General features: G+C 42.5%; 1 protein-coding gene across 1 annotated transcript in view; it reads left to right on the top strand.

Annotated features, from left to right (window-relative positions):
* Window positions 1–11,650, top strand: part of arid3a (AT-rich interactive domain 3A) — a 42,243-nt gene extending 30,593 nt beyond the window's left edge. Inside the window, exons 4-9 of the mRNA XM_008279368.1 lie at window positions 5,127–5,199; window positions 6,972–7,155; window positions 7,667–7,914; window positions 8,763–9,050; window positions 10,328–10,417; window positions 10,991–11,650. Coding sequence (XP_008277590.1) covers window positions 5,127–5,199; window positions 6,972–7,155; window positions 7,667–7,914; window positions 8,763–9,050; window positions 10,328–10,417; window positions 10,991–11,151 — 1,044 coding nt within the window. The 3' untranslated portion in view covers window positions 11,152–11,650. The remainder of the gene's footprint in view (window positions 1–5,126; window positions 5,200–6,971; window positions 7,156–7,666; window positions 7,915–8,762; window positions 9,051–10,327; window positions 10,418–10,990) is intronic.
* Window positions 11,651–17,838: the final 6,188 nt, after the last annotated feature.

The following is a 17,838-nucleotide window of genomic DNA, read 5'->3' as shown; positions in this document are numbered from 1 at the left end:
CACTGTTGCAAAGTGCTTGCTCAAAGGAAATCCAAAGGACACTTTTGGTTTCTCTGTTTTGTAAGGTCTTCACCTTCGTACGTGACGTGCTTTGAGACAAGAACTGAATAAAACTGAATTGAATTAGATGGAAGGACATTCGTTGAAGGACAGTATTTTCTTTTGCTTTCTCTCTTGCTCTGAATGAGTCCGAAGTGAACTAAATATAACTTACATTTATAACGAAATGAAATTAAGCGTTCTATTGTTGATGGCCTCTATTGATGGCAAGTGGAAAGAGGGTCAGCGCCACAGCAGAAACGCTGGCGGTTTGGACGCAAATAAACACGCGAGCTGCAGCAGTTCAGTTAGATACCTGGTACACACAGGTGAGGTAAGAAATGTGGCACAGGCTTTAGCCAGTATTTATAGTGAAGTCTGCGGTTTTATAGTTTGATAGCAGCGCTGTGGGGTTCTCAGAGAGTTCTTTTTTTTTTTTATTTGGAAGATCTAGGTCGTACTTATTTAAGTTGCCGTTAGCTATCCTTTCATTTTCTATGTATCAGTAAGAATCTTCTAGCTTCAGACCTTTTCAGAACATTGAAGACAGCTTCATGTAGTGTGTGTGAGCAAGTGTCACCCTTCCTCTGAGAAGTCAGCTCCACCTGAAGCATTACTTTACTTGCACAAAAAGCGAAAGCAGAGTTTCAGTCATTCTTGATTTTCTTTTTCTTTTCTTTTTTTTGCTTTGACCTCTTGTGTGTTTACAAGTTTGTGTGTGTGTGTCAGCCTCACCTCAAGGTGATCGAGGTGATTGGCAGGTGTAAGGGAACATGTAGGTGATACCTCTGCCTTCTCTCAGTTTTGGTTTTCAGTTGCAAAGCCTCTATTATGTGCTATGTGACACTTGTGTGCCAGCACAACTGACTTCCATTTGCGTTAACAGTGAAGCAACCCCCTCCCACGCACACATCTACACACTGTGTGTGTCTACGGTGTCACTGATCACCACTGTGACTTTGAGGGCTGCAAAGGCGACTCAGTGGTTACTGATTATTCGCAGTATAAATCCACATTGTGGGTTTTTTGTGTCTACGGCCTGTTTATAATTCATCTGCTGATGGGGTGTAACTGACCTACATACGCAACCTGGGTGGGAAACTATCAGACAACAGTCAAACACTAAATGCTTCTTCATGTGGGGCTGTGAAGTCTGAAGTCTTAAACACTTCACCAGACAGCATTTGGTTAACTTTCCGCTGTCACCGTTTGCCCCAGCAACTAAACTGTCTTTGGTGATAATTGTAAATTTAGAAAATCTGTAGAACTCCTCAACAAATTATGTACACATTTAAAAATCTTCGCCTGTTTTGTAGAGATTAAAAAAAGTTTTAGTGGTTTGTAAAGTTAAAAAACCAGAACAACAATCTTCTTGTCAGCTCTGCACTTTTAATGGGCTTCTTTTTTTTTGTTCCAGAGGATTTGGTCAAGGGGCGTGTACCCTGCGTTACCAGTTGGCCCAGTTTCTAGTCGTTTATCTAGTTTCTTATTGTTTATCTCAGTAGCAGAGCTTTAATCCTAGAGGGGCCCCTGCCCCAGCACACATACTATAGATGTGAAAACCTATATAAGCCGTATACAACCACACCCACCTCAGCCTGATAAAAGTTTGCGTGCATGTGGGTGGGTGAGCTGTGGCGGCAGCAACCGGGGAGGTATAATGTACACAAGGATTGTATACATGGAACCGAGAGAGGACAAGAGGTGCACAGGACGAGAAGGAAGCTGTAGATGTAGAGAGACAAATGGAGGGACAGATAGAAGTGTAAAAAAAAGACAGAAAGAAAAACAGCAGTGACTGAGGGCTGAAGCCTTCAGACCCAGAGCTGTTTTCAGCCATTTGCCTCCATAATGGATCTCCATTAACAGCTTGTCTCCAAGCCGCAGTTTGACATATTTATAACGACATGTATGAAAAATGACGTGGATGTGTGTAGCTTAGGAGGAACCTGGTTTAGTGGAATTTTAAAAAAGAAATGATTTAGATTTGCTCTTGATAGTAGCTCCTTTTACCTGCTCCAGAGCTCAGCGTTGCCTCCCTACCACCAGTTTATTTCAAGTCTTTCAACCTTTCCGCTAACATAGATTGCCTTCTGGACCATTTCTATATTAAATACTGTGCTTCAGGGTGAACCAAAAGTGTTGAAGTGCGTAGGCTGCTCCATGGGTGCAAACGCCCTGAGAGGGGCATCCACGGTTTGACTCCTGGTGGGGGAACATTTGCTGCATGTCGTTCCAGTGCTCTCCTCCTTCCCCACCTTTCTCGTCTCTCTCCACTGCCACAATGAAATAAAAGTGATCTTTATAAATACTTTGTTTCAAGCAGTTCCTTTAACATCTCAGAGCAGATTAAAATGTGTCTCTGTGCCACTGATTGCTCGACGTGTTCTGCTGTAAACTGCAAATGTGCAAAGAAAATTGCAATGCGGTCATAATTTAAGGTTTCAAAAGGAACTGATTAATTTGATTGGATTAAAATTGGACCCTTCGTCATTCATACTCTGAGTGTACCTTTAGTCAGGTAAAGGTAATTAGAAAATTATATTTAAAAGCTCATTTCTAACTTGTCTCTGTTGGACTGGCTCTTGCACAGCTCACCAGTATTCCATATAATGTCACAGTTACTTGATTGCATTCAATTGTATTCTAAAAATACACCTGGATAAATTACGCTTTACTCTATTATGCTGGTGTGAAGTGCATCACTAGGTAATGTGATCACCGTCTCCTGAACACTCGCAGTCTGTGCGGGCCAAACTTTAAATGTGAAATTCAATTTCAGAAACACGGAACAAAACAGAAGGTAGCAGCTGCAAGAATTTAGATCACATGCTCATTGATAAAAAGCATGATCCTGTGCCCATATCTGTTAACAGCGAACACAGGATGAGGCGTGGAACCGAGTGAGTGTGACGGATACTTTGAGCACACACTTCACTGTTGTCTCGTCGGGTCCCTCGGTGGGCAGGGAAACCGTAGAATTAATCAACACACAGCCTTTCAACGCTGCAGTTACATGTTGTTTGAATTGCTGTTAATGAATAATCATCACATGAGAATCTCACCTTTAATAGTTAATGCTAACAGGATTATATTCGTTGAAACCTGACATTTATTTGTGATTTCCGGTATCCTGGCATGTAACCACAGCTTGAGGACCGGAGGGGGTGGGATCTGAGTGCTCCCACCACACCACTGGGAAAATATTTATTGGTGTGATTAGGACAGAGAGAGCAAAAGAGGGATAGAGAGCAAATAAAGCGACATGGGGGGGGATGGGAGCTGGGGAGGGGGTAATTTCTAAGATTTATGGCGCGGCACTTCACGAAATGCATGCATCCTGTAATTAAAACTCCCCCCTTGCCTCCAGCAGGCCTGTACATTAGCTGGCATCCCCCACCGCAACATCCACCTCAACCCTCTTCAGTCCAGTTGCCCCCACCCCTCCGCTCCCACCCCCCACCCACTAGATAATAAGATCTTATGGCAGCTTGGCGTCACTAATGAGGGCTGAATGCCACAGTGAGGGACAGTCTGTTCGTGGTAAGAGGCCGCTACTGTCGCCATCGTAGGACGAGCCTTTCATTTTCGTTTTCTTTGAGCCGGAGCCTGACGGAAGTGCAAAAATCTGTCAAGAACAGGCTGCACTTTCGTGTAAAGGTGTTTCATTCATGTGGTGGCAGAGTAGCTCAGTATTTACCAAGTCAAAATCAGTCTGCGTGTGCACATGTCAGTCAGTCGTCAATTAAGTTTCATGTCAAGGTAGCAAATACAGGTTACAGGTAACGTTGAACATTTTTTCATGTCACAGTAATATGAATCGATAAAGGTTTGTGTATGCAGGACTATAGAAGAAGCATCGCAATTTCCTTCTTCATGCATGGTCTGTTTCTGTTTTGTCTGTTAGACACTGTCAGGGTTTGGCTCCGACAACATACATATTAACTGATCCGCGGTGCTGATAACGCCCCTGTGGCAGGGCTTGTTTTAGGAACCTATTATTATTACTTTTTTGGTGACACGATGTTGTTGTTTTCCTTTGTGCATCAACTATATTAAGACGGCAGTTTCAACACAGCAGATCAACCATGTCCTCTGGTTGTTTGTTTTTTTCCAACCAACATTCTAAAATCCAAACAGACGCAATTTACTATCGCACAAACCAAAAAAGCCCCTGCTCATATTGGTTATATGCATCGGTTTTCGCGCTGAGCTGAAGGATTTCCTGATGTGATATGAAATGCTTTACACCGGAGTGTGCAACATGAGGCTTGGTAACGGCTTGGTTGCTAGCTGTGGGCTGTTATGATGGCTGTGTAGAAACAATGCACTGCCTTGGTTCTATTTTCTGTGGTTTTGTTTGGTGGTGCTCAGTTGTACATTGTGTTTCACAACCTGCTATTTTCAATAACACATTATGAAACTCCATGACCTCACTTACGCACTGTGTGATGTGCAGTCGCTGATAGTGTTATGCTCGATCCAGGCTCGTATATTTAACTGTGAGCCCTGCTGAAGCGTGCAGATACTGGAGCTGTACCGCTGGCCGCTCACCGGCCAGAGAGTAAATGCCAACATTAAGTGTGTGACACATAAATAGAAAGACCTCTAACAAGATATTTCTCTATCACACTGGCAAACTAGGCTGGAAAAAACAACCACAGGCTCAATGGCCTCACTGTACTCCCCCGAGTGGGCGCCTCACTTTTACTGCTAACTTTCACTGAACTTTCCGGAGCCCGGGGCCCCGCTAGCAGCTGGACCCACATCAGGTTCTCATCAAGCCACACTGGTCCGCAGCATTTCTCTATTTTTCCCTCTGACATCTATCCATATGATCAAGGCGGCTGATCCGCCGCGATAACTGCTCGTGTTGTCATTTAAAGTCGCCACATTTTATTTGTTGAAAGTGTCGCGCATTATCGCAGTGGTTGCCATAGTAACAGGCATTGAGGTCATTTTCCGTCAGCTAATTGATGCATCTTTGTGTGTTCAGACTGATTTTGTGATCCTGATGTCAACGTTTTTTTGTTTGTTGTCGCCTGATATAAAAACTTCACGTGTCTCCCTCCTCTTCCTCTCCACAGCTGTATGAACTGGATGGAGACCCGAAGAGAAAAGAGTTTCTGGACGATCTCTTCAGCTTCATGCAAAAAAGAGGTATGCTGCTGTGCACGTGTGGATGTCCTTAAACCCCTAAACCCTGCCCCAGTATATCAAATTTGCTCTCACTCATGAAAGTACACCCTATCTGCTTAATTTCTTATCTTGGTATATTATATCTCCTCGCTTTATCTCCGGCCGGTGTCATAGGCAGCTCTTAATAGTTGCATATAGAGAGGATGATCACCCACCCCCTTCTCCCTGTGACACATGACACAGCACCGGCTACTCATCTTTCACTCAGATGGGTGGGGTCTTTATTCATTTCGGAGATGATTGCTTTATGGTCACACAGCCTCTCGTCGTTCCCAGGCTATAACTAGAAGGGACACGTTGTATTAATGCCTGGGGATGGATTGGTTTACCTTCCCATCCTGCCTGCCGCTTGTCCACATGGCCCTGCCCACGCTTATGACACCACACATACCGATTCCCATTTTTACTCATCTAGATGACTCTTGTTAGACTGAGGAAATTGGGGATTGTCTGTATTTGCTTGTATTGGGTACACAAAAGCCAAACGGTTCCTTGAGAGGATTCCTCTCTTGGTGATTTCACAGGTTGACTTTGGCTGATATAATCAGATCAGTGGGCCAACGGCTGACATGGGAGACAACATGCATGTGCTCACAACTGAAAAACAAGTACTACATGTTTACAATGCCGGAGCCACTACTGGTGGGTGGGTCTGCCGTGTCTGTTCTGAGAATGGAAGCGCCATCTGTAGGCCATGATGATAACTGAGGCATCGCTTCTTAATGTACTAACAGAGGATTGATTATATTTTACGATTAAGGTCTGCCCGACGCCTGGATCTCTTATTGTTGCAGGGAATGTAATATAAACAGATTAATGAAGGCTTGATTTTCCCTGCTGGACAGGTCGATACAACATTATATTAATATGTGATTAATACATTTTATATTATTCACACATTGTCACTAAATTGTAGGTATTGATCAACTGCTGTCCTCGGGCATTTTGCTCCCCTCTTGGTTTGACATTAACCTGCACTTATTACTGCTCCGGTTTGAAGATAATAAGAAAAGAGCCAGGTCACATCAACCAGACTAATGCTGGTTTGTCCTGCTTGTGAAACACATTCAAACACGTTCTACTCTACTAACCGAGGTATAATAGTGGGTTCTGTCAAGTAAAATCAAAATATTCATCACAGCTACCCTTCCTTATTTAGAACATTTTTATCACTCTTTCCCCGAGCAGGATGCTGTCTGAGGGTGTTTCCAGTTTCCTTTTACACTCTATTAATCAGCCACACACTTCGATTTTGATTACTTCAGTGGATGGATTGTGCACTAGTTTGCTGGCGGTGTGTTTGTACTCAAAGTTTAAAAAAGAAAAGATCCTTCAGCGGTTTGGTCCGTTGGAGGTGAGGTTTCCTGGTGCAGAGCTGGTGAGCAACACTCCAGTTTCAGGTGGTTGTAAAAATCATCAGAACTCAACAGCTTAATTCTGCTTTTCTAAAAATATGTAGCTGGTCGGTAAAATCTGCTTGTTGTTTTTCAAGAGTACCAGACACTGTGGCATGAAGTGTGCTCTTTTCATAAAAATGTGGCCAACTCCGAAATCATGCTGACATGGTCCAAGGAGATTTTTGCTTCAGTCACAGCTAATGTAATGTGTATTACGGTGTACTACCACAGCTGTTGTATGCATTTTTATTATGCAATTACTATTATTATTTTCTTAGTTGTACATAAAAGTATTTTTCGTCTTTTGACCTTTCTTGTCTGCGTGCGTTGTTGCAGGAACCCCGGTGAATCGTATTCCCATCATGGCCAAGCAGGTCCTGGATCTGTACATGCTCTACAGGCTGGTGACAGAGAAAGGCGGCCTGGTCGAGGTCATCAACAAGAAGCTGTGGAGGGAGATCACCAAGGGACTCAACCTGCCTACCTCAATCACCAGTGCAGCCTTCACCCTCCGCACACAGTCAGTGCACACACTCACACCTTCTGCCTTTGGTCTGAATTATACCTAAGGACTTTCTTTCTATGTATTACTCTGCTTTGTTTAAATTCGCTCCGTTGGTTACAACAAGAGCCACATGTAGCTTGTTCATTGAACCGTTGGGATAATATACCACACTAGTGATCGACGCAGTTCGAGGTTTTAGAATTTAAGGTGCCCCGAAGTGATTCTTTTGTTCTACTCAGCGCTTCGTACGTGTGGAACTGCAAGCTATCAAATATCACCAGCCATTTTGTTTTACAAAATTACCCCCATGTGTTGCAGTAACTTCCTGTAGCTGGTTTAGATTGCAGGATGTTCTCAGTCCCAGTTAGCTAAAGGTCAGATATCTTCTTAATCTCTTCTTACAGGAAGGAGACTTACAGTTTATATGTGTTGGGCGCCGTAGGCTAGACTTACACGCGTCTAATACTCATCACAGGGCGTCTCAAAGTAAACAGTCTTGTGTTTAAACAAACTGTGTTTATTTCAGATACATGAAGTACCTGTACCCATATGAATGTGATAAGAGGGGTCTGAGCAACCCCAACGAGCTTCAGGCAGCCATCGACAGTAATCGACGGGAGGGCCGACGACAGAGCTTCGGCAGCTCCCTCTTCACCTACTCGCCCAACGGGACTCCCACCATGCTGTCCTCGCCGAAGCTCCCCACGCCGGGTGTTGGCCTGACAGTGGGCACCAATGGGGCCTCGCTGACCCCCATCCAGAAGATCAAGAAAGGTGAAATTTGTTTATAACGTTAAGACGAGTAACATATTAAAGGAAAAAACTGAACCCTTGACCCCTGCATGAAGGGCATCTGGTTTCTCTGTAATGCTGTGGGAGACATTTTTAGTTCACTTGTCCCCTTAGATAGAAGACTCACAATACGCGGTCTAAATGATGATCGCCTTTTTTCTGTATTGAAACATCTCTATCCTGATAGGAGTGGTCTCTTCCAGCATGACAAAGCATCCATCCATAGATCAATAGGCCACGATGGATCACAGAAGGGTTAGATGGAAATGATGCGAATCGAACGTTATGGCATCACAGTGACCAGATCTGAACCCACCTATACAAATCTTTGTTCATCAAAACACTAAATGAAGGAATTGTTTGGAAGAATAACACCTTATCAAGATACGTTATGTTGGTTCTTTCTTTAATTTGTTGCCTATCTCAATTCAGAATGACGAAAACAGAAAGTCGATGAGGTTCCCTTTATAGTACAGCTGGAAATTGTAATCAGTCAAATCAGTTAGACTTGCTTATCAGTCAAGTATCAGTCCCTCTCATTAGCTGAAGAAGAAGTCAGGTCATGGGTTAAAATGATCATCAAGTCTTGAGCTTCCAAACAATATATTTACTCTTAGAATTCAGACCTGGTGAAGTCTTCATCTTTCCATATCGAGATGTGGCAGCAGATTAGATCTGTCGTCCTACTTCGGTCCACTGTTTACCTGCTAACGTGGTTCGAGAGAAACCTCGTTTATCTGGGCTGGATAACACATCACCCTTGGCTGTATATGAGTTTGCTTGACTCGAAGGTCTCCTCTCTCTCCCTCTCTGTGACGTTCAACCAGAAGAGGAGGGAGGCCAGCCGCTGCCGGGGGTTGGTGTGGCTCGTTTGCCAGTGGGGGCCTTGGCGGGTCACTCGGTGGCTGCTGTGCAGGCAGCGGCAGCCCAGGCAGCAATGGCAGCTCAGGTGGCTGCTCTGGAACAGCTGAGGGACAAACTGGAGGCCGGGGAGCCACCAGAGAAGAAGATGGCGCTGCCAGCCGAGGAGCACCACCGACTGCTGCAGAGAGCGCTGCAACACAACCTGCTGGCCATGACTGCTCAGATACCTATGAACATCCGCATTAACAACCAAGGTACAGACAACGCAGTGGAGAATCTGATATGTTCAGCTAACATGAGAGGCAGCGAACAACCAGTCAGACATGACTTTCATGTTTCTTGTCAGCTGAGGAAATTCCTCCTTATCTAATCAACCAGAGATAAAAGCATGAACTCGCTGTCGTACATCTGCTGAGTTTCAAAAGCTCTAACTTTGGTGAGGTTTCTAAGATGGAAGAATGTTGATTTTGAAGTGAAAGGAAACTATATTTTCCACATCAGTATCGACTTCTAAGGTAAACCAAAGTGTGGGCTTGTGATAAAAGTAGACAACAGTGGTAACTTTCTAACTTAGTATTATTGTTTCTATCTTGACTACATTCAAAAATGTTATTACGCGTTCATCTGTTTTCTTCAGAATGACGGGTTGCACAGATAGAAACGCTTAATTTTGTAGAACAGACATCAATATATGCAAACACCCGCTTGAAAATTAAAATGTAACCCCTGGTGATGAATGACATTGCCTAAAGCTAACATTTAGATGGATAATAGAAGGAACTACGGGGTGCTGCTTTGGAAATCCATATTCATGCACTCAAAAGTGCAATAATCAATCAACACAGAGTGTGTCCCCTCAGAGATCTAACTGCACATCAGGTCAGAAAATACTTTCTGAATCTGCACTAAATCTGAAATGACTCCAAACGTTGTCCAGCTTAGTATCTGTGCTTTTCCATTTCCATACAACACCAAAACAAATCTTAATCCGCTGAAAGAATCATTTATGCATCAAGTTCTGACTCTGTCACAGCTGTTGTGGGCATCGTTGTTCAGTCTACATTTCATTGTCAGCTATGTGATCTGGATTTCTCTATTCACGGCAGTTAGTATCACAATAGATTCTTGCCATCTCACCACAAACCACAGCAGCCAACAGGGAGGAAGTAGCCCAAAGCAGGCCCATAAGCTGACCTGTTTATCTGGTAGTGGTGCATGCGTGCATACATAAACTACCTATGTATTTGTCTGTGGGGGATTCCCTTCTGTAAGCGGGCACTTTGATCTTATAGCAGTTTTCTTGGTTACCGACTATCTGACGGAACGTGCAAACAGTTTCTCAGTAAGTGATAGTGCAGGTGACTTCAGAGAAATGTACAATTGGACATTTTTGAGAAACTGACATAGAGTGTTCCTTGTGCTGTTCGAAATGATCCTGCGCTTCTTTGACATTTGGTTTATGGGTAAGTAAGGAACAAGTCAAGTCTGTATTTTTTTTAAAAAACTATGAACGCTGTTGTCTTCCTGACAGATGGCAGGCAAGACTCTGCTCTGAACCTCACCACCAACGGCACAAGCAGCATCAGCATGTCAGTGGAGCTCAATGGAGTGGTGTACACTGGTGAGTACCACCCTCATGCAGCAAAAAGTCCAGCTCAACACATCCTTCCTTTCTCAGTTGAAATGGATATATAATCAAGAAAACAAAACAACACCAGAGATAAAATACACTCCTTTCCTTTTCAAGATGTCGATAACAAGATCCACATGTTCAGATCTGAACATTAAGCACAGAGCTGGAGCTGAGAAGCAATTAGCTCGCCCAACTCTGCAAAGTTGAGCTTTCTATCAGCACCTCTAAAGCTCACCAGTTAATATGTTGTGTTTGTTTTGTTTAGTGTGTACGGTAATGAAAAGTTAACAGTTTGTAGTTTTCATGGGTGTTATGTGGGCCAAGTTGTTACAGTGACTTAGCAAATAATTTGTAATGTCATAGCTCTTTAGTTTTAAAGATGCTGACGGGAGTGTTTTTAAACTCTTACCAGCTGTTTGCAGTCTTCCTGGTTGTAGCTTTGCACTGAACATAAAGACATGAGCGTTACTGATCTTTTCATCAACCCTCAACTACCTCTCAGAATGTTAAAAATGATCCCATAGATTATTTTCTATTCTTACATTTTCTTTTTCTTCCTAGGCGTTCTTTTTGCTCAGGGAGCAGCAGGGTCAGCCTCGTCCGGTGCGTCTGCATCGTCCGTCTCCAACAAGGCTGTCAGCAGTCGTGTCGCTCCACAGCAGCAGCAGCAGCAGCAGCAGCAGAACACACCTACCTCAACCTCCAGCAACCCTTTGTCTTAACAAACTCCCAGCCTTTCCACTTTTTTTTTTTTTTTTTTTTTTTTTTAATTACCACGCTAAGTAAAGCCAAAAAGCAACCTCATTTTCTATATCATCTATGCCAAAAAAAAAAAAAACCGAGAAGAACCATAAACCACACAGAAAGACACAAACTGAAACTCAGTTCACTTGAAGTACACTATCTCAGGTTTTCTCTCACAAACTCACCTCTTTTGTTCTTCATCGCCAAAATGAGTTAGAAAAAAAAAAATCCCAACTGAGAGCCAGTATATGCTAAACAAATACGTATGCACAACCTGTGAATTATTTATTTCTGCATAAATGTACAGATTATTGGAGAACAAAAGAGAAGGTAATAACTAGGAAGGGTAATGCATTGTTTACACACACAAACACAGCTACTGACTGACAATGATGTTTTATCCTCTAGGGGAGAGATTTTTTTTTTAAAGAAATTATTTTAACTCTTCATTGTCAATATTATCATTATTGTTATTCTCTTTATTGTGTTTTATCATTTAAATCTTTAACAATCCTCTCTCTGCAGGAAAAAAAATCTATATATTTAGAATTCTATATATATATAAAAAAAAAAAGAAATATGAATATTCTCTATTTTTAATCAGAAAAGCTTTAAAGGTATGTGTTGTTTCTTCAGGGCATATAACAATGTACCTTTGTGACCTCATTATGTGTAAAAACCTTATAACCTTATTCACATGGCAGCCATTTTGGATCTCTATGTGGAAGAACAAGTCCAGTGCAAGTCTGTGCTCCGGTTGTTTAAGAGATACACGTCATATCAACGCCACAGGTTCTCCTGTGAAATTCAAATCTTAAGGGATCTGCATCGATCTTTCAGTCACTTTTTAATGCATTTGGTCCATTATTTATCACTACCACACTCGAGGTAGGAGCTTATTACAGGGATACGTAGCTGTTGCAGTTTTTCATCCATCGACAGCTGACTAATATTTATCAAACATCCACTCCTGTTTGTTGCCATAAGGCCAGTTCAAGACATATCTATGCCAATCTTGCAGGTGGTTTGTCCAGCTTAGTGTTCAAAACGGCTGTTTTATAGGTGTAAGGTCAGTTGTGCAGGTAGTGAAATGAACTAAGACGTATCTTGAGGGGGGTGTTTGGCCTCCCCACACCTCATCATACCCGGACCTTCTGAGCCTCAGCGGCGTCCACACCGACTGTTCCTGTTCAGGGCTTGCGCTTTACGGGAATAATGCAAGTTTTCATGATTGTTCTCAGGTGTCTCATCGCTTTGTACAATATCCCGCAGTCTTCTATTGCACTCGACAGAGCAGTGCTTTTCCATCTTCTCGTTTTATCTTCTTTCTGACTTGGCCTTCTTGTGGAGTGATTGTCGTAAGCTCAGATGCATGCTTGTATTTGTAGACAAAAGCCCTTCAATCAGAAATGAAGTGATTTTAAATTCACGGGAGTTGAGTGTCCAGTAAACTGTTAATATTGTGGAGACGCTCACATGGACAATCAGGTGTCAGGAGACACTATCTGGACTTCAGAAGAAACCTGACAGTTATTTCAGCTCACATCTGATCTCTTGTTGTTTTTTTGTATTATACATCACAGGGGCTTTTATTTCTTGTTTCTGCTTTGTGTTTTGCATGACTTAGTGCTTTTTTTTTCTGATCCAAGTGCTTCTTATCCTGTGCTGTGATGTGGACAGAGTCTCTTTGAGGCCAGCTTTCCACCTATCAAGGATATAACAGAGAATGTCTTGTGATCCTCTGACTGTTCAGCTGGTGCTTAATTTGGGCTTTTTTTTAAATCAGAGCTGAGAGGTAATCATAGCTCCAGCGGTTCTTTTGCTTGTGTCTTAGTGCTCGTACGAGACACCGTGTCACTTCATAGTTATGTCTGTGCATTTTGAAGTAGATCAATCATTCAGCTTTTTGAACTTTAACCTGTGTGACCTCTCTGGACTGTTGGCTGTTAAAGATTGTTACTCCCCTCCTCCCTCCCTTCGACCCCACCGCTACGCAAAGCAGCCTCATTCCTACTGACGTTAGGAAGTAAATCAGGCTTTGTATGTGGGTTCTGTTCTGAGGCCTTAACGCAGCGTGAGATGACCAGAGAGCAAGCAGTACCTCCGTCTAATCAGTTTTTACTGTTCCAGTCAAATATCAGCAGATGGCTGTTGCGGCTTTGATTCTGGACTCGCCTCTCGGTGGGAAGTCACCACCAGCTGCTACACAAACAGCGGCCAGTTTTGGAAAGAACTCGTGGTTCTCAAGCCAACAAAGACGCAAACAGTCGTCAAAATGTTGGACTTTACATTTAGTAAAATATTGAGCGAGCTCCCCAAGGACTGAACTGCCCGGCTTCACTTTTTGTAGCTGGATTTTGAAATGTATGTGTCAGAAGGAGAAGGTGTGTCAGAAGGTTCTCTGGAAGCAGAAATAGGATCTCGTTGGTTGAGTCATCTCCGTTTTTCCATGGTGTTGGGGGGAAATTTGTTCGAAACTCAGGTCAAAATGTTCAAAGAATTTTAAATCAGTCAGCTTTGTTGAAATCATGGACCTAAGATTAAACTTACAAAAACGTTCTCTGCGTTTGGACAAGTTTGACATCTCATCTTTAGTTAAATATATTTTAAACATGAGATTTAGCTGAAGCTGAACCACATGAAGTTGCAACAAGTTCACTAAAATCAGAGGCTACAGAGATGGAAAGTGTACTTAGGTAGCTAGGCTAGTTAGCATTCAGGCTACCTCATCTGGTGGTCTGTTCTTCTCTCCATCATCATTTAAGATTATTGCATTATTGATATGGTGTAACAAGCCCAGTTACTAAGATTTTAAAAACCAAGATGGTGTTTTTCAATTCCAAGAGACCGAAAGCAGTGGCGGGACTAGCTTTAGCTAAAGCTATCTCACCAGCTAGCCTGAACTAGCCAGAGTGATGTTGAGTCCGTTAGATTTTTACCTTTTTTTTTTTTAATTCTTATGGATTTCTGCTCTGTTTTCCTCAAAATTGTAAAATTGGTTATACAATCTCTGTGGTAATGTAAGATGGTTTTCATTCATTTTGACCAAAGAAATGATTATTTCCATTTCAGAGCAGGACGTCTGTAGTACCGGTGGTGTGTACATGTAGTACTAACCTGTACGTAGCCCTCACTATGGAAAAACAAACAAGGAAACCCGGGGAAAGAACATTTTTCTTTAAACTCATTTATATTTCATGATATATTCCTTTCTGCTCTCCCTGTAAGCAGACCACATCTACTATGGTGGAAAAAGATGTTTTCACTTGTATTGTTCAGTCTGATGACTCACAGACAGACGGGGTTTCTCTTCAGGCCTCTGTTCGCCCTTTTCCACTACAGTGCTGATGCTGGTGCCAGTCTAGACTCTGTTCCAACCATTACCCAAAACTTCGGGTTGGAACTAATGATGTCTGTGCATCCTGAGAGACGCACAGAACGCGATTGTAGTCATGCAACACAATGTGGACAGTATTCAGTTTTGTACAGTATAGTAACAGTTGATGAAAGCCGTCTAATGTGCAGTAACACTGAGGTTCATTATTCACAGTACATGAACACTAATTTCATGGTCATTTTGTGATTTCTAGGCCACAGGAGATAGTCCAACTTGGCTTACATAACATTCGGTTCTCAAATCTGTTGAAATGTGGGCCGGTTAGCTAACGGCACCGAGGCAGACCCGGTTCTGCACCGTTCTGATGGAAAAGAGGCAGAAGAGTAGCAGGTGTCACAGTTGCTGGTAATGGCGGACAATCAAATAGAGACATGCTGTGGCTGGAAGCATACGTTTGTGGGGGGAGGGATCCTGGAGGAAGCTAAATTCAATCAATGCTGATCTAAAGGATCAACATTGCTTTTTTAGATTTGACCCTGTGACCTTTTTGGCCCCCAAGGCGACATTCAAGCACCTGCCCCCCTTCAGTGGATCCATGTTTATCGTATATCTATTGACTGCTTCTGTCGGATATTTGCATTTGAACAGTGGAGGTGCTGCAGCTCGCTCGCTCTCACTCTTTCTCTCCGTCTCTCTGTGCATAGCAGCATTTTCAGGGAAGGTTGGCATGTTTTTAATTGCGTGGTAGCGACAATCAGGAGATGTTAAGACAACACTGTATACCTCCTAACACTCTGACATCCCTTCAACCACAATCAAGCCCCGTTTCTACCTCAAGACTAAAACTTTGGCGGATTTCTGCGCATCAGCCACAACAGAGAATCCTGTTGAATCATGTAGGAAAACCTCATCAAAAAGATGTTGACGCTGGTTCACAAAGACTATGAAAGAGATTGTGACAACCACAGACAATCAGACATTACCGGAAATCTGTCTCTCACCTTTAATTGATAACCACTTTTAGATAGGCGAGGGGAATCACAGAGGCTGGTACCGCTGAGTACTCGCTTCGAGCCTCGGCCTCTGTGGTTAGAGCTCCCCTCAGTGGAAGGTGTTGTTATGACGCACAATCAGTTAAGTTTCCCTCAATGGAAACGCAAAAGGGTTCAAAGGCTTCAGAGATTCACTTTACTTCAGTAGAAATACATACTTTCAGTGTTCATATCCTCATTTCCTTCCAGTGTTTTCAGAGTTGTATCATTGTTGGGGTGCAAAAGCCTTTAAATCAGCATCACGGAACATTAATACTCAGTTTGAACATTAAAACTCGTTTTGGCCTTTCAGAGGCAGGAGCTCTTCAAGGCATACAACGTAGGAAGTAATTCAGAAAAACAACCCAGCCAGTGTATTATTTCAATAACCAAGCAGCCTGTGTCTCTGTAGCAGATCCTCTACATCAGAGGCAGCTGATTTCTGAAACCTTACGACGGCGTGTAGCTGTGAAACATGATCTGTGTTCGTTGGTATCAAACCCAAAGTGGTTCTGACGTTTGAAAAGCAGATTTTTGGTTAAAACCGGTATTTTTTTCCTGAATGCTGCGTCTCTGCATCTTTCGGTGGTTTCCTTCGTTGAGCCTGTAGGCGGTTTTCATCATTACGTTTGACGATGCTCACACAAGACTTTGGCTTCATTTAATCGTCAAAGTCGCTGTTGTGCGGTAATGCAGTTGAATAGCTTGGATTGATTTCACAAGTCTGCTTGTTTGATGCTGTTGTACAGATTGGAAAAGTGGCTTAGCCGGACTAATTATCATCGCATTCTTTATTGAGTACATTTTGTTTGTCTTGGAGTTTAATTTCCTAACAATATAATCATATCAGCACAAACCCTCAGAGTCTCTTGCGATTGGCTGACTCACTCTTTCAAGTGTTTTACATTGAAATATTGCTGCTTTTTCTCCCACCAGAGCTGTAGATAAAAAAAAAAAAAAACTTGTTAAGATCTTACTAGGTCCAGAGCGTCTTGCATGGAAAACAAACTCCTGTTCCCACATGCTGCCGACACGGACATTTTGCTGTAACATTTACGGGTTGAGGTGCATGTGGGTTCAGTACTTCTGACTGGACTTCACCACTGACTTTACCTCCAGTAGGTGGACTGTGGACAGGGAAAATGATAATGAGAAAATAACAAGATGCCTTCTGCTGTGACAATTGTATGAATTAACCTGTATTAATAAGATTCATTACATAGATTTTTTTTTCTGAAACATGGCTTTTTAGGGTTTATATCATGTTTATATAGGTTTTTGCTATTTCTTTGCTTTTTTTTTTTTTTTGTTGGACATGCTGTAGCAACCCCGGCACACAGAGATTACTTCTAGAGCAGGTTTCTGAATACTGCGACGATGATGATGATGATGATGATGAGAATAATGTGATTATTTTAGGGAAGCATGTGACGTGTGTGTGTGCGAGCTTCACGTGTCTTCGAGTATCTTCAGAACGGAAACAAGGCTCTGTCTCTTGTCTCTTACAACTTCTCAGGAAAATCTACCTCTACCTCCAGTTTGATGCATTTAACCCAGTGAGGGGCTCAAGTTACAGTTTTAAGCGGGAAGAGGGCATGAAGAGCGAACACCAGGGTCCGAAATCAACTTCTACATACCAGATTAAGACGCCGTTTTCTGATGCTACACATGAGCTGAAAACAGAACACCCCCCCGGCAGGTTTCTTTTTTCACCTTCTTTGGTTTAAGAGGTTCATTTCGAACACTGGGACGGCTCTCCGTGTCTCTGTTCCTCTCTCCTCGTCGTTACACGTTCGTAACACTTCTGCTGTTTAGTTTATTTGAGCACCGACAACAGGGAACCTCCAGCTCAACAGCTAACTACTACTAGTACTACAACGAGTACTGCTTCTCGTACCACTGTTAGTACGGCAAGTCTCCTTTTGAGTTTTTCAGTCTGCTCTATTAATGTGTGCTTATTCCTCCTTTTTCTATAAATGATTACCTTTTTTTTTTTTTGATGAATGGGATGTTTCCCGGTAACCACGGCAACAGTGAAGTGGCGGCGGGCAATGCAACTGTTTTTTTTTTCCTTTGTTTTTTTTCTCTTTTTTTTTTTTGGAAGGGTGAAGAGCTGTTCTTGCCTATTTACTCAATATGTGTTTGTGTGAATACTTTTATTTTGAATCTGAAATTAATAAAATATCACCTTTCTTAAATGTCAACAGAGCTTTGGATGTTATTTTGTTGTCAAGTATTTCTAGATTAGTTACTAATCTGTCTTATATTTACATAATTAACTCGACCAACCAGCAGTA

The sequence above is a fragment of the Stegastes partitus genome, unplaced genomic scaffold (assembly GCF_000690725.1).
Source record: "Stegastes partitus isolate 25-593 unplaced genomic scaffold, Stegastes_partitus-1.0.2 Scaffold157, whole genome shotgun sequence".
In the NCBI taxonomy this organism is placed as follows: domain Eukaryota; kingdom Metazoa; phylum Chordata; class Actinopteri; family Pomacentridae; genus Stegastes; species Stegastes partitus.
Note: the sequence above shows the minus strand (reverse complement) of the source record. Positions and strands in the feature narration are given on the sequence as shown.